Source organism: Lycorma delicatula, chromosome 7, assembly GCF_047948215.1.
Source record: "Lycorma delicatula isolate Av1 chromosome 7, ASM4794821v1, whole genome shotgun sequence".
In the NCBI taxonomy this organism is placed as follows: Eukaryota; Metazoa; Arthropoda; class Insecta; order Hemiptera; family Fulgoridae; genus Lycorma; species Lycorma delicatula.
The window spans coordinates 121,109,104-121,125,310 of NC_134461.1; the positions used below are offsets into that span (position 1 = coordinate 121,109,104).

Below are 16,207 nucleotides of genomic sequence, written 5' to 3' on the forward strand. Positions count from 1 at the left end.
GTTGTTGCGACATGTATTGCGACAGCGATAAAATCCTTCTATATTCCATTAAAAATAAGACAAATCTTTTCAGAGATAGGATTCATTATTCCTATTTCTAAAAGTGAATTCAAAAAATGTTTCATTGAAATAATAAAACCCTGTATGTTGCAGATGTCTCAGCAGCAACAAGAAATATTCGATTTGCTAGCTGACGAAGACATAATGATGTTTGAAGATATAGCTCGAAGTACAATGGATGATGACGGACAAATACCGTCAAATTCGAGGGTCGGTCGTCAACCAGTAGCTACCGCTAATCCGCCGCCGCCGTCGGTAACACGACCCGCGATCGTTGATGGACAGCTTCCATCGACCTCAGGAGTTGCCCGCCAGGCGATCGGTGATGGTGGTCAAGCTCCATCAACCGCGGGAGGCGGTAGACGGCTTGCTACGTTAGCCCCTCGTCGTAAAGTTAAATATCAAAAAGCGGTTCCATCAGTGAACGAGACAAATAAGTTTAACCTGATAGATATTATTATTAAATTCTATACTATGGGGTTGATCTGTATAAACGATTGGGAAGAGGCGTTTGGTAGAGTCGATAAAAGAAATTTATCGATGAATCTATCTTCATTAGTAAATGTATTAACGCTGGCTTTGACAACGATAAAATCTAAATTGCATGTATCTACTTCTTTGGATGATAATCAGATGGGGGAAATTAATGAAAACTGCCGAACGTTACCGATATCTTTCTTCTTAGATAGCATAAAACATATCCCAGCAGTGGACAAGAAACAATTCGATGAAGGCGATGTAGATCTACTGTGGAGTATTATGAAGCCACAGAAAGGAACAAAACGGACCTTGAAAGAGGTCTTACTGGGAGAAGAGGTTCAAAAAATATCTCCTCCTCAGTCGTATGAACAATATATTCGTGTTTTATTAGATGAAACGCAAATTGATCTAACGACGCCTCTTACCGCGGGAGATTATTTAGTTAAAATCGAATTATTTAAAACCGCCGATATCGAAGGTAAAGATTGGAAAGAGCGGTATGCTAAGGCACTTAACCGTGCTGTTTTTGTTGTTAACGAAGGAAGTCCGGTTCTTATTACATTTGATGACCTGATGTTGCAGGCTGTTGAAAAAGTAAAAAATGACGACGGTGCTAAAAGAATCGTGAGGAAGATATCAAGCGTGAAGCAGTTTACTGAGTGATCCTCTTCTGGTTATCTGAGCGTATGTGTATAGTTGGTAGCGGTGTAGAGTTACAGTTGTAGTTTGTAATTAGTTTGTAATTAAAAAAATTCTTTTCGGTTTTTAGGCATGGCAAATTCAAATAGATGCAAGCGTATCCGATTAATGCAAATAGGAAGAACGGATCGATTTCAATTGATAGAAAATGCGTTTGCTTGCAATCTTCAAACGTATTATTATAAAAATACCGATAGTAATGCAAAAGACATTTGGAATTTCTTAGAGAATTTAAAAAGTGATATGATTCAATTATTATCTGAAATAGTAACAGCGCTAGGCCCAATCAAATTTAACGTACTACTAGAATGTACGTACGGTAAAGAGTTATTGAATGAAACCAAAGATATTTGTTTTAAGACAAAAAACGTAGAGTTGCTCAATTTATATAACGTAGCAGAACTTATTGATAATGCTATTTGGCGAATTATCGATGAAGAAGAAGTTTTTGAGGGAAAAGGGAGCGGGTGGACGTTGGTTTTTATCGATGGTATTCTGATAAGAATTAATAAATACCAACCTTTGCGTAGTACTTCGTATCTCCCATTACCGAAAGAAATATATAAGCGAAAGGCGGTTATAAATATTAAAAATAATGATGATTACTGCTTTAAATGGGCAATTCTTTGTAAATACGTGGATGGTACGCATCGGGAAAGGGTAGACGAAAGATATAGAAGACTGTCGAATCGGTACGACTTCAGCATGTTAAGTTTTCCTACATTATTACGCGAAATACGTTTTTTTGAAAAGAAAAATAATCTTTCTGTGAACGTTTACTCGTTAGACGATCAGAAACAAGTCTTTCCTCTCAAAGTATGTGACATGGAGTTGGAAGACCATTTCGATTTGCTTTTGCTAAAGCAAAATGATACTAGTCATTATTGTTATATATCAGATTTTTCCCGTTTAGTTTCCAGCCAAATAAGTAAACATAGTCATAAAATAGTAATTTGTAAGCGATGTTTTACGCATTATAAACATGATTCTGAAAGCGAACGCAAGATGACAACACACTTAGAATTATGTAAAAAAACAAAATTCGTTAAAGCTGAAGTTCCTGCGGCAGAAAATGGAATAGCACCTATTTTAAAATTTAAAAACTATCACCATAAATTTCCCGCTCCTATTGTAGTTTATGCAGACTTTGAATCTATTTTAAAGCCGGTTCATACCTGTTTACCGTCGCCGAATTGTTCGTTCACAGCAGAATCCGAATTACATATTCCAATGAGTTATTGTCTGTATTTTGTATTCGATGAAACCGTACCATCTTCAATTAAAGATCTAGTCCCGAATCCGCTTATCCTTTATAGAGGTCAGAATGCAGCTGAGAGGTTTATGAAATGTCTTACAGACATAGTTAAAAAAATAGCCCGTGCAATTGATAATAATATTCCTCTTATTATGACAGATGAAGATATGAACGCTTTTCAGTCTGCTAGATCTTGTCAAATGTGTGAAAAAGAATTTACACGTGACTTACCACCACAGCGCGACCACTGCCACCTTACCGGCAGTTATCGTACTGCATTATGTCGCAAATGTAATATGTTAAGACAAAATCGAATGAAAATCCCTGTATTCATTCATAATTCGTCTAATTATGATTCTCACTTTATTATTAGACAGCTGGGTTACGATACGAAAAATATTTATGCTATACCAAACTCTGTAGAAAAATTTATCTCGTTTTCAAAAAGAATATCAAAAAAACTGTCCATTCAATTTGTGGATTCGTTTAGATTTATGCCGGATAGTCTTGAGGCTCTGGTTTCAAATCTGCCCGGTTGTAAGTTGAATCATATCAGGAAATACTTTTCCGAAAATGAACTCCCGTTAGTAACGCGTAAAGGTGTGTATCCTTATGAATATACCAGCTCTTGGTCTGTGTTAGACGAAACAAATCTGCCGTCTAAAGAAAAGTTTTACAGTAGTTTAACCGACTCGAATGTAGATGAAAAAGATTATGCTCATGCGAAAACTGTATGGGATTATTTTAAATCTCAGCACGTTAACGACGTTTTTACCCTTGGAGATTATAGCGATCTTTATCTTAAATGCGATGTTTTGTTGTTAGCCGACGTATTTGAAAATTTTAGAACCTTGTGTCTTACGGAATATGGACTGGATTGTGCACATTATCTTACCGCGCCAGGTTTTTCGTTTGAAGCTATGTTGTATAAAACGAAAGTAAATCTTGAACTGTTGACAGATTATGATACGATTCTTTTCATAGAGAAAGGAATTCGAGGTGGAATGTCGATGTGCGTTACGAAATACGCGTCTGCAAATAATCCTTATGTAAAAGATGGTTTCGATTCTCACTCCCCTCGGAAGTATCTTACCTATATCGATGCCAATAACTTATACGGCTGGGCTATGAGTAGGTACTTACCTTTTAAAAATTTTATGTGGGTCCGCGATGATTTAAAAAATATTATCCTAAAAGATGTATGTAGTATTCCTGCAGAATCTCGAATAGGATTCATTTTCGAGGTTGACGTTGAATACCCTGAGAGCTTGCACTTAGATCACAACGAGTTACCATTCCTCCCAGAGAATAAACCGCCGCCTTTTTCTAAACAATGCAAATTACTAGCTACTTTAGAGACGAAGAAAAATTATATTTGTCATTATGAAGTCTTGAAACAAGCCGTTTGTCATGGATTAAAAGTAATTAATGTGCACAGAATTCTCCAGTTTGAACAAGCAAGATGGTTGAAACCGTATATCGATCTAAATACGTCTAATAGACAGGCAGCATCGAATAATTTTGAAAAAGATTTCTTTAAATTAATGAACAATGCAGTATTTGGTAAATGTATGGAAAACGTAAGAAAACGATTAAACTTAGAATTAGTTTCATGTCCGCGTCGTCTTTCCAAACTTATATGTAAACCTACATTCTTAGACAGAATAATTTACGCTGAAAATCTATGCGCTGTACAGTGCACTAAAGTGAAAATATATTTCGATAAACCGATTTACGTAGGTTTAGCCGTCTTAGATTTAAGCAAAACACTAATGTATCAATTTCATTACGATGTTATAAAATCAAAATATGGTTCGCAAGTTAAATTGTTATATATGGATACTGACAGTTTTTTTTATCAAATTGAAACTTTTGATTTTTATCGTGATATGCAAAACGAAGATTTTATTCAGTATTTTGACACGTCTGATTATCCGATAAATCACCCCTGCCATTCGCTTGCTAATAAAAAGGTTCTTGGTAAATTCAAGGACGAATGTAAAAGCGTGCCGATTGTTGAATTCATAGGTTTAAGAGCGAAACTTTATACATTTAGAACGGCGGCCGGAAAGGTAGAAAAGAAAGCGAAAGGCGTTAAGAAAAATGTTGTTAAAAACAAAATTACCTTAGATGATTATAAAGCCTGTTTGAAAGAGCCCGCGTCAACTTTTTATCGAAAGATGAAAATGTTTCGATCTAAAGAACATATTATTCATACGGTTACGGTAAATAAAATAGCGTTATGTAATTATGACGATAAAAGAATCGCAATTGATGAAATTAATACAATAGCTTACGGGCATAAAAATACGCCATTGGAATTGAGCAATCTATTTGAAAATGACATGCTAAAAAAAGTTTAATATGTAATCATTCAATAACATCTGTTTTGTTTCTTTTCAGTTTATAATGTTTTATTTTAAATCGAATTATATTTTACCAAGACACAGGAGTTGCTTTTCACTAGTAGCATATTCAAGTTTGGCAGTGGTCAAAAATATTATAAACGGGAAATTATATCTTGATGATGAGTTAAAACATCTATTATCATTATTAGATAAAAGTAAATTGAACTTTAATGTAAATTATTATGCTGAATACGATTTTAAAATGGATCCAAATCCGACTATATGTTTAAATTGTCTGACTAAAATATTTTTTAACATTTCTACTCTTACTATTAAAGATTTAGCAGACTATTACCTTTGTGACGACCTTCCGGGATTATTTAACAACGAAAAACGTGTTGTGTTTAAGTTGTCATCAACTGACAAATTCAGTAATATTCTATCACTTTTACTTAATCCAAGATATGTAAGTGCGGTTAAAGTTTATTTCGTTAGCATTCATTTCGACGAGTGGTTTAATTATTTATCAAGCGAATCATATAGCCAGATACTTTATTCAGCTTATGATTGAAAAACAGAGTTATTTTTATAACGAATAAAACGTTTTTCCCCCTGTAGGCAGGGAGGCAATATGTAGAATACGCCTACGGTAACTCCTGCCTGTCGTAAAAGGCGACTAAAAGGAGCGATAAACTCTTCCAAGTATGCAGCTTATATAAAAAAATGGTCCTACCCGTGTAAACTGGGCTTTGTATAGAAAGTAAGTCTACTTATAATTATTATATTGTATAAAAATTATGTTTTGTAATTATGGAAAATAATATCAAAGTTGCTAAAAACCGAAAAGTTGTCATAAATATATTATATACTGTTTGTGTTAATTTTAAATAACTAATTATTTTGTTATTTTATTTTTTTTGAAATAAAAGTAAAACTATAATATTTTGTTTATAAATATATATTTGCTTTGTTTGAATATATATTATTTTTTTAATTAATATATCTCATTGTGTAAAAATAAAGTTAAAACTATTTTCGCTATGTTTTCATTGTATTTTAAAAATATATTTGCTTTGTTATAAACATTTTGTTTGAATATATCTCATTCTGTAAAAATAAAGTTAACTATATTCGTTATGTTATATCGATTTAGAAAAAAAAATAAAAACTGAATATTATATGTGTATATAGAAAATAAATAACTGTTTATATTATATACTGATTTTTTTTAAATGAAAATACTTAACTATAATATTTTTGTTTATATATATATTTCATTGTATTTTAAAATTATATTTGCTTTGATATATTGAAGAAAATGTATTTATTTAAATAAAAGCTAAATGTTATATATATATATATATATATTGAAATAAATAAAATTTATCGTCTTATCTTTATTTTCCTTTCTTAATTATTTTCCTAAAAAAAAATTGGATAAAAAATGATGAAAGTAAATAAATAATAGACACTGGTAGTTATGAATGTTATTTTTATTTCAAGTATTACAATCTCATAACATGCTTAGAATAATAAAACACAAAAAAATCATCGGTTAAATTTTGTTTTTAGGATAAACATGATACTTGGTGATAAACTCGATGAACTGTTTTAAAATGATATTGCTATAACACAGTAAGCCAAATAATTCATGATCTTTCTTTCCAAATCTAATAACTTGTTTGTTGAACTCGTTAAACTCATAGTAGTTTCCATTCTTAAAAAAATAAAGCATCCCGTTGTTGAAACGAACTACTCCATCTATATCTGCCGGTATTCCAGGAAATAGATTAGAAACAAGATCTGTTCTGGCCGCAGTAAAGGTGCATTCGTCAATCACTGACACGTAGTCCTCGTTGTAGATCAGATACGTTTTTCCAGTATATGTGTTTACAACCCCGTTGATTTTACAGGGTTGAACAATATTGAAGTGCGAACAAACATTCTTAGGATAACCTCCGATCAGTTGTTGCGTGTGAAGGTTAAACATGTACAACATTTGATCTGAAAATAGTACTATTTCACCATTCGGCCGCTGATAAATCGCGTCCACTCCTTTGAATGTACCGGAAAGAAACCTTAACCGATCGATGATAGATAGAGGCCTGTAGTAGCTTTTGGTTTCATGTTTACCACCATCAGTGATGTCTATTATCCACAGCTGTTTCTTGAAGACTACGTAAAGTTTACCGTTGACTAACAAGTAGTGAGTTTTATAGTTACTATCTTCGTTTATCGCACATACGTCGGTGATTGCGGGGGTTGCGGAAGGTGTAGATGGCGGTTTTCGAGTAGTATTCGTCGTAGCTATGCTGCTGCCGTAAAGCGACTGCACGGCTAGTATGTCGTCTTCGCTCAAGTTTGCTGCTCGACCATTTAGATACGGATACATGATCGCATCCTTATTGTAAGAATGACGAATTCCTAAGGCATGTCCGATCTCGTGCAACAACGTATGAAATAGACTGGTCTTGCCTTTGTCAGCATTACCGTCAAGATCATAACTCCAATTCTCCTCTTCATCTATATGGATCTCTACGAGCGTGTTTGCTGTATTGGGAAAAAACGCATGTCCTAAGATACCACCAGGACCGTCAAGTATATTCGGGCACCTGACTTTATCGTTTTTAGCATACGTGTGGCTGCCATATTTGTCTGAAATGAGAATATCATATTCGTAGTAACTGTGAGTGAAAGTCAGTTGGGTGTGTTTTGCCCATTCCTCGAAGGCCATTCTCGCTATTTGCATCTTTTCAGTCGATGTCCGCTGGTAGTGCCATTTTATTTCCCGTTTTCTCCAAGTGATTCTAGATACCGCGTACGGAAAAATGTCTGCTACGCCGCATCTGGGGGCGCGCATAAAGGCTTCAGTCTCGTTGTTCAAGTTGCCATTTACAGGGAGATTGAAAGAATCTTGAAACAGCTTCACAGCGTCTTCTATCGCTTCTTCATCGGCTAGACTCTCGTTATCTCCTCCTTTTAGGTAACCATAGTTTAGCAGAAACTGATTTGGATCGAAGTTCGCTGCAGCGATAGTACTAACCACTACAGCAAAGAAACCGATAATTAGAACGAACATGCTTTTGCAATTTTCGTTTGAAGAATGATCATACCGGTTCGATTGCGACCCTATAAATAAAAAAATATTTCAAATAGTTTAAGAGGAAGGAGAGGTTAAATCATATCTAGAAAAAAAACAAGCCTTTTCTTTTTTATATAAATTTATTTATTTTTACCAAAAAACTAAAACTAAAATACAGCTGGAACGACGTTACAATGTACAATTACATATATATATGCAAATAGTAAGTACAAACAGATTGGCGTTAATTTTACATACAATAATTTTTACAAAAATAAAAATAATTAAACTTGACTCCAATCTTTGCCGGCTTCAGGAAACTGTTGACTGATCTCGATTTCAGGATCTTGCTGCAGGTAGACAGGTAGATCTTCGTACACCTTTGCAGGTACGTAATGTCCGTAATAGTCGATGATGAACGATTTAGGAAGATAGCGTAAGACTTCCGGTCCGGGGCTGTTTAAACAGCACTTCTTAACTTTTTCCATAGCGTTTCCTACCGCTTCTATAGTTTTATAGAATTTGCTTTGCTCGCACCACCACATGTGTAGCCATATAACTCTGTTCATAGCGCATTCATGATTTTCACCGAAAGGACAGATTTTGTTTGTTTTACAAGTGAACATGTTGATCGGAGGACAATCATACCCGTCAAGATCCATCACTTTGTAGCGTTTATCATTGTTTAGTATATGTTTTAGCAAAATCGTTTTGTCTTCACCTTTTGCATATATTGTGAACGTAGGCGCTAAATTTTTTAGAATAAATGGCAGCCTTGAATATGAAACGAACCCTGAATTCCAACTATGTCCTATTTCTTTTTGTAGTTTTTGTATTTTTGATCTTGTAGCTTGAAACATTATATCGTAGTAGTCGAAAGGCGGCTTAAATAAATATTGTTCGAATTGATTACCGTCCAATGAAACAATAGCCATTTCTTTGACATATACATCGTCGACGGCGACGGTATCAGATAGTCGAAAACAACTAAAATCGACCACGAAAAAAGACATGTCGAGTCTAAGAAATGACAATCTATACTAATTAAGAAACACTTCTTACTGTTCCTGTTAAAGGGGTATACTGTATGACGTAGTCACTTAACATTAAACAATAAGCGGTCGTGTTTTCATGAATGTTGACAGATGTTTGGATCTCGATTTTTATATCGACTGCGCCAGTTTTCAAGGTGTCGCTCTGTTTTGAACAATCTATAAAAATCAACGGTATAAAAGGGTATTTAGACGGAACGATTAACGTGCCTTCAGACTTCCTGTTGTAATAAGATCGATGAAAATTCTTAAACATTTCATAAAATATTAGCGGATCTCCTTGAATATTTTCATACGGATAATATATCGAATTTAAATATAAACGAATATTGTTAACAGAAATGGAATCAAACTGAGAAGCGCTTTTAGTAGCATCTCCTTTTCTTGAAGTTTGAAATCCCACGATCACATAACGAGGTTTTTCCGCTTGCGTCGTTGTTTTCACTGTCCATATAGTGTCTTTTCCGTTAGGCAGAGACGGATACTCGTACAGATTCCATCTGCGGAAAGCCATAGAAATGGGTTCGTCTCTATCGACGAGTCTGAGAAGCGATAACCTCCTTTCATCTGATACATTCACGTACGGTATTTTCCATACGATCTTAACGATCTTTAATACGAATGTTTTTCCAGCAGGAACAACTACCGCGTTATTATCGGTGGAAGCCCGAAGCAAGACTAATTCTTGTTTTACGTTCAACAATATTCGGTTGTAGTCCTCGAAAAACCCTAAGAGCATTCTTAGCGGTAACATAACACTAAATTTACCAGTTTCCCCGATGATATAACCGCCGTTATCGGTGGATTGGATATCGTCTACGCCAGTCGATGACCAACCCGCCGTAAAAATATCGTCTTTTTCCGAATTCCTGAGCGAAATAGCATTTTTCATTGTAGATGTTATGCCTACATTTCTGACTCTATCGACTTCTTGTCCAGCTATTTCGTACCGGATTTCATCGAAAAGAAATGCGCCGAAATTGTTACATAATTTTAGAGCTGTGTCTGCCGCTCCATTAGCGTCGCAATACGATCCGTAGATTTGTAAGTAACTGTCGCACGGAAGCGTGTACACGTCTTGTTGCTGAACGGGGATTCGTATCTCATCGTTGTTATTAAATGTTGTAGCCGCGTAAGGATAGTGGGTATGATATTCTTTACCCGTAATTGTATCATCGAACACCGCGTTTACTGAATCTACATTAATTATCTGCCCGCTCATTGCGTTCCTGTAAGACTGTAAAACCTAAAGATTCGAGAAAACGCACGTTCTCTCGTGTTAATCGTTTAAGCTTTTCAGTCTGACTGTCTGTTTTTGTGGTTGCGGGGGGAGATTTATATTCTGCATCATCGAGAAAAATCAACCCCATCGTTCCTTCGTCTCAGATGCAACCTCACGGTCACCTCTTCGCCGCCGAAATTTATTAGCTCCGATTTCTGGTCGCACACACGTATGGTTATATTTCGTATAGACTTGGTGTTCACAGGTAGATAAATGACGCTGTGAGGTACTTCAACTATCTTATATCCACGTCCGACACTAGGAAAGAATTCGTGAATTATATGACTTTCTTCTCCGTCTACATACGAACCTCGGATAATGTTACAGGTTATACGTATCGCGTTTACAGTCGAAATACAGATCGGGCTCTGGGAAATGTGCAACGTGTTAGGGAGCAGGATGTTCGCGTCAAATCCTAATAGATTACGGATCGAATAGGGTTTTGTAAAATCGATTTTTTCAGAGCAAAACAGTTGTGAATGCATCGTCGTAGGATCGACCGCGATGTTGAAAACACATTTCGGAGGGATTTTTTTACTTCGATTTTGCGTTTCATATTTACAATCGCCCTTCGAATTCATTAAACACGATAGATAGTTTGCCATGCTGTGTTGACGCGAATCACCATCGTTAATCGCATTTGATTCTGCCTTCGCGATATCGGCCTCGCAACCGGCAAACCCATGTTTCAGTTTCATACGCAAATCTTCGATCTCGTACATACCCCGAGGTAGCGTAATCTTTTTACCGTCGCCGTAATAAAACATGTTGTTTTTTCCTTTTTCTACGTTGGCGATGTTGTTGTATGACAAGAAATCAACGAGTCCGATTTCCCACGCGGTATCGCCGAGTTCTATCGGGGGGAAGAAATCTGTAGACAACACGGACGATTTTCCACTCAGACAGAACATATCAAAAACTTCAAACACAAATGTCCGCAGATAACTGAATCAAATCCCTGTCTGCGATATAAATTATAGTTGATTACAATGTCGTTTCCACCGTCGCCGGATCTAAGATAACGCGTTAACTCTTTAGGAGGGCGTAAGTTTCCGTAACTATCGAAGTAAACCGCGTTTACGCCGCGTTTTGTATAACATACCCAATGTGTACCTGAATTGTTGACGCTGTCTAAATTCACTATCCCCGATTCGTATTTCTTTATTCTATCCGGTAGTGTATCGCGCATGAAAACCCCTCTGAAATATGGAATATTCACTTTGCGTGCAAATTGTAGAAGCGCTATGTCAGTCAAAGGTTTATTCGGAAGATTACGCAGTAATTTTAACGCCTTCGTCTGCCACGATGTTGACGACGACGTCGACGACGACGGCGACGTCGTTTTTTTACACCGCATCCAGTCTTTGGACGATATGGCTCCAGATAAACACCCTTCCCTCTTTTTTTTTTTCTTATCGTCTTTCTCCGCACACCTCTGCTCGATGGTCTCTTTAGTTTTCCGCCGAATTTGCTTTTTAATTTCATAGCGTTTGTTACCGCCCACGCAGCAGCTTTCTCACCAATACTGGAATCAGATGCTGTCACCCTCTGCCAGGCCCTTTCTGCTAATTCCTTATCGGCTTGAGCTCTCCGTATAGAATCGCTGTAAGCGTTGTACGCTATATCATGCACTTTACAAGCTTTATCGAGAGGGTTTATCCCTGGATCTCCTCTCCGCAATCTTTTCTCTAATTTGGTACCAGGACCACAGTATTGATAACCTGGTATGTGAGCTTCAAAAGGAAGCAAATCTGCCGCTCGATTGAGTACGGTTCCTACCGCTCGTTTGAGTACTGTTCCTGCAATACTTTTCGCGATCGAACTTGCCAAACCGCCTCCTCTTTTCTTACTGGTTATTCGCTTGTTCGCACTCCTCATTTTATAGCCGACTAAAGGTATTCATATGATTCCTCCGTTTTTATATCAGATTCGTTTTCAGTCTTCTTATTAATTCCTATGTTTCCTTCAGGGTAGTTCGCGATTTTACTAGCGAAAGAAATTTTTTCTTGATCTTTCTTCTCCATGTTGCAGATCTCGTAAGAGGCTTCTTCATTTTTCTTCATCATATTGACGGCATCATCGAATTTTTGCTGGATAAGAAACCGTGCATAACTTAACGTTATTAGATCGTTTTCATCTTCCGGATTAGCAGCGTTTTTGGCGCGACCGCCTTTGAAATCAACAACTTTAAGATTGCTCTTCTCCTCGCACATTAAGATTCCACGATTTGTAGCGTACTGCTGGATGATAAACAAGCAGTCGCTCATATTGACGGCATCATCATAATTTTCTGCATACGCCAAATTACAGATTCTTTTTTCGCGTGCGTCGATATTTCCCTCATTGGTGATCCCGAACGGGATCCTCGAGCTGAGTTCAGACTGACCCAACCTGTTGATTGGCATGATCACAAATGGCTAGACTACAGTATGCATTTCTCTTTTATCAGTCCTCGTTCTTTTAATTTTTCATTATCATATTCTAGATACCGCCCGGAAACCTCGCTCCAAACATCGAGTGAGCGGTGGCTAGGGTTGCACCTCGCCTCCGTGCTGAGGTATCCTCCTCTAACAGCTCGCTTGAAGGAGCTGCTGCATTATCGCTTTTACGACCATGATCTTTCTTCTCCATGTTGCAGGTCTCGTAAGAGGTATCTTCATTTTTCTTCATCATATTGACGACCTCGTCGAATTTTTGCCGGATAAGAAACCGCGCATAACTTAACGTTATTAGATCGTTTTCATCTTCCGGATTAGCAGCGTTTTTGGCGCGACCGCCTTTGAAATCAACAACTTTAAGATTGCTCTTCTCCTCACACATTAAGATACCGCGATTTGTAGCGTACTGCTGGATGATAAACAAGCAGTCGCTCATATTGACGGCATCATCATAATTTTCTGCATACGCCAAATTACAGATTCTTTTTTCGCGTGCGTCGATATTTCCCTCATTGGTGATCCCGAACGGGATCCTCGAGCTGAGTTCAGACTGACCCAACCTGTTGATTGGCATGATCACAAATGGCTAGACTACAGTACGCATTTCTCTTTTATCAGCCCTCTTTCTTTTAGTTCTTCGATTATCGATATAATTTCATTATCATGAGCTGTATTACCGGCTTTCTTTGACGCAATCAACAGTTTTAACCTCTCGCAGATTTCGTTAGGATCATCAAAATAAACGTATTCTATTTTACGGTTTTCGTTCAACGTCATCGCAGAAGGTATCAGACCTTCTCCTCGTTTTTTAGAAGGAGCGGGCGGAAACAGTTTGCTTATTATATCCATGTACTTGCGTCCCGGGTTTGTCTTCACGCGTTCCAGGGCAGAATGATGTCTTCTATGCGCGTTCGTCGCGATCAGAATATTTTTATACTCTTCCAAATCTTCTTCTGTATACGACATAGGTCGCTTTTTAAAGAGCAATTCGAACAGGCCGCGACTAGCAGGGTATGTCACTTCTCTTATGAGAATATTACTTTCTCGATCAAAGTCTACGATCGCATCACCGATCTTCAGACTGTTCCCGTCGAAGTGGACGCCATACACGCCGTCCAAGTTGTTCTCCGTGTCCCTGATTGCGTCGAGCATATACTCTTGCGCTAATCCTTCCCGAAGACTGGTTCTGACAGTCATGCTCGCTCTCATCTTCCCGTCAGGGGTACGCAGCAGCTCTTCGATAGTCGGTTCTGATTCGAACGTCTCTTCATGTACGTTCTTTGTCGACGGCGACGGTTCGGTTTCTTCGAACTCTGCCGACGTTTCGATCCGGCGTCGAGCCATGTATGGTTTAAACCTCTTAGCTTTTTGCTTTCGTCTTAAACCGCTCATCTCGTCGTCGGCTGTGTCAGGCGGCGGGAGCAATTCCAGCGGAAGCAGGCCGGTACTATCCATTTTTTGATGTAACTCGCTAAACAACCGTTTTTCTCCCTGTCGAACCTCGCCGAAAGAACGCATGCTAGGCGAACCGTCGTCATAGTAGTGTCGTTTGCCATACTTCATTCTATCTTCTTCAGTCAACTGATCGAACATAGCACTCATATCCAACTTTTTCTCAAATTCACGATAATCCTGCTCCTCTTTATTTTTCAACTCTTCGGCGGACTCGCGCGGTGGTGGACGCACCTTCGGGTAAATTTCTTTCTTCGACTGCTTTGTTTTAATCTCTTCAGAATCAGCGATTTGTTCAGCAAGCTTAATCAGGGGTTCGGTAAGCGGTTTAAAATCTTCCCGTAATCTTAGGTCAGATTCGAACTTTCCTCTTGTCAAATCGGCATGTTTCCTTTTAATACTTCTGCGGATTTCTGCAATTTTTGCGGTAATCCGCTCATGTTCCAACAAGGTAGCCATTCAACCTTATACTGAACGTAAACATATAAGAAATTACTTTAAGTAGCGTACGCGATAGCGTACGGGCTCTTAAAAGCCTGTATGCCGACCTATACGCTAGCATGCAAGCTGTGTTTTCATGCTTTTTTCAGCGGGCTTTTTAATGAAAGTGTCAAAATTAAACCTGTAACGACCTTTATCTATATCTCTTTCCTTATCTATTACCATGAATCCGTTTTGCGTACGGTTCCACGCCTCGTTGCATATTTCCTTAAACATTTCAAAAGACATATCGGGTGTAACGTGATCGTGATATATATGTCTTAGGTTTCTTTCGTCTTGACGAAAAACCATAAGAAAATTAGCATTATCGCGAACCAATTGCTTAGGGATTTTACTATACGTCTGACTCATATAAATTACATCGATATTATTGTGACGGCCCATTGTGAAATATTTTGTTATATTATTTTGTTTTTCGCATATTACATCGTCGAATATCATTACCGAATTTGGCTCTGTGTCTTCCGGTGCTACAATGATATCGTTGTCGCTGTACGGATAATAACCTATTCCTTCGACATCGGACAACAAACTTTTTAAAAATAAATATTTAGGTTGATACAATGATTTAGAAAAAACATATATGTTATTAAACTTTAATCCGCTAGGATCAAACAAAAGGTTGAAAACCGCATTTGTTTTACCTGAATTCGAAGGACCTACAACCAAACATCTGATATTGTTCGGAAAAAGAGGGCTATGTCTCTTTTTCGCATCGAAATCGATTATATCGCCTATTAAACGATCGAAGTTAATTACCGTTAACTTCTGATCTTGCCCTTCAACGGTGGTCATCTCTACTGTACTAACTTGTTTGGAACAAAGTATTTTTATTTTATAAGGTCCTTCTTTTCTATCCACGAATCTTCTTTTTTATCAAACCCCAACCAACGAACAAATAGTTTATTACCTCTTTTTTTTAATATCTTTTCCACCAAGTAATGGTTACCATATTTCGTTTTACTAAGTTCTTCTGCATAAAAACTTCCTTTTACTACTTCTCCCCTCCTATCTTTAAGAATGTACGTTATAGGTTGCGTCGTTGTTTTTACCTTACAGACTGTAAAAACTTCATTCGTCCAATTCGGAAGATATCCTTTTGCAAATGTCTTTTTATACTTACTTAACCTTACCTGATCGCCTTCGTTAAATTTACTTCGTGCAATCGCATGGCGACGGCGGTCTTTTTTTCGTACAGCTTGAAATATATTCATCAACACTTTGCGTTCGTTTTTACAAGAAACATCTTTCGGTTTAAAACCGGTAGTCCTGTGTACCCTATTGTTATAGTTAACGACTAATTCATCTAATATACTTACCCAACGGTAGTTTCCTTGTTCGGTAAATTTACGCCACATATTAGATTTGAGAGTTCTATTGAATCGCTCAACTATTGACGCCTTTTTATCCGAATAAGTCGAATAATGATTAATATTAAATTTTAGTAATAATGATTTCAATTTTGAATTAAACCATTCCCTCCCATCATCGGTTTGAAAGTGTTTCATTTTATATTTTCGAAATATCGGTTCAAGTACTTTTACAACCTCATCCGCTT

The 16,207-nt window shown here is 37.2% G+C and overlaps 2 protein-coding genes across 4 annotated transcripts in view; both read left to right on the top strand.

Annotated features, from left to right (window-relative positions):
- Dys (Dystrophin) overlaps positions 1 to 16,207 on the top strand; it is a 1,915,508-nt gene that overhangs the window by 691,348 nt on the left and 1,207,953 nt on the right. The gene's annotated exons all lie outside the window — the stretch shown is intronic.
- LOC142327824 (uncharacterized) lies at positions 1,312 to 2,401 on the top strand. The gene is made up of 2 exons (XM_075371163.1): positions 1,312 to 2,283; positions 2,375 to 2,401. The coding sequence occupies exons 1-2, from the start codon at positions 1,312 to 1,314 to the stop codon at positions 2,399 to 2,401; spliced, it is 999 nt and encodes a 332-aa protein (XP_075227278.1).

What these genes read in the sequence shown, in the direction of transcription:
- LOC142327824 (XM_075371163.1), top strand. Translation starts at nt 1,312, where the DNA reads ATGGCAAATTCAAATAGATGCAAGCGTATCCGATTAATGCAAATAGGA. An exon ending in TATGTAAAAAAACAAAATTC is followed by an intron (nt 2,284 to 2,374) that starts GTTAAAGCTGAA and finishes CTCCTATTGTAG; the next exon opens with TTTATGCAGACTTTGAATCT.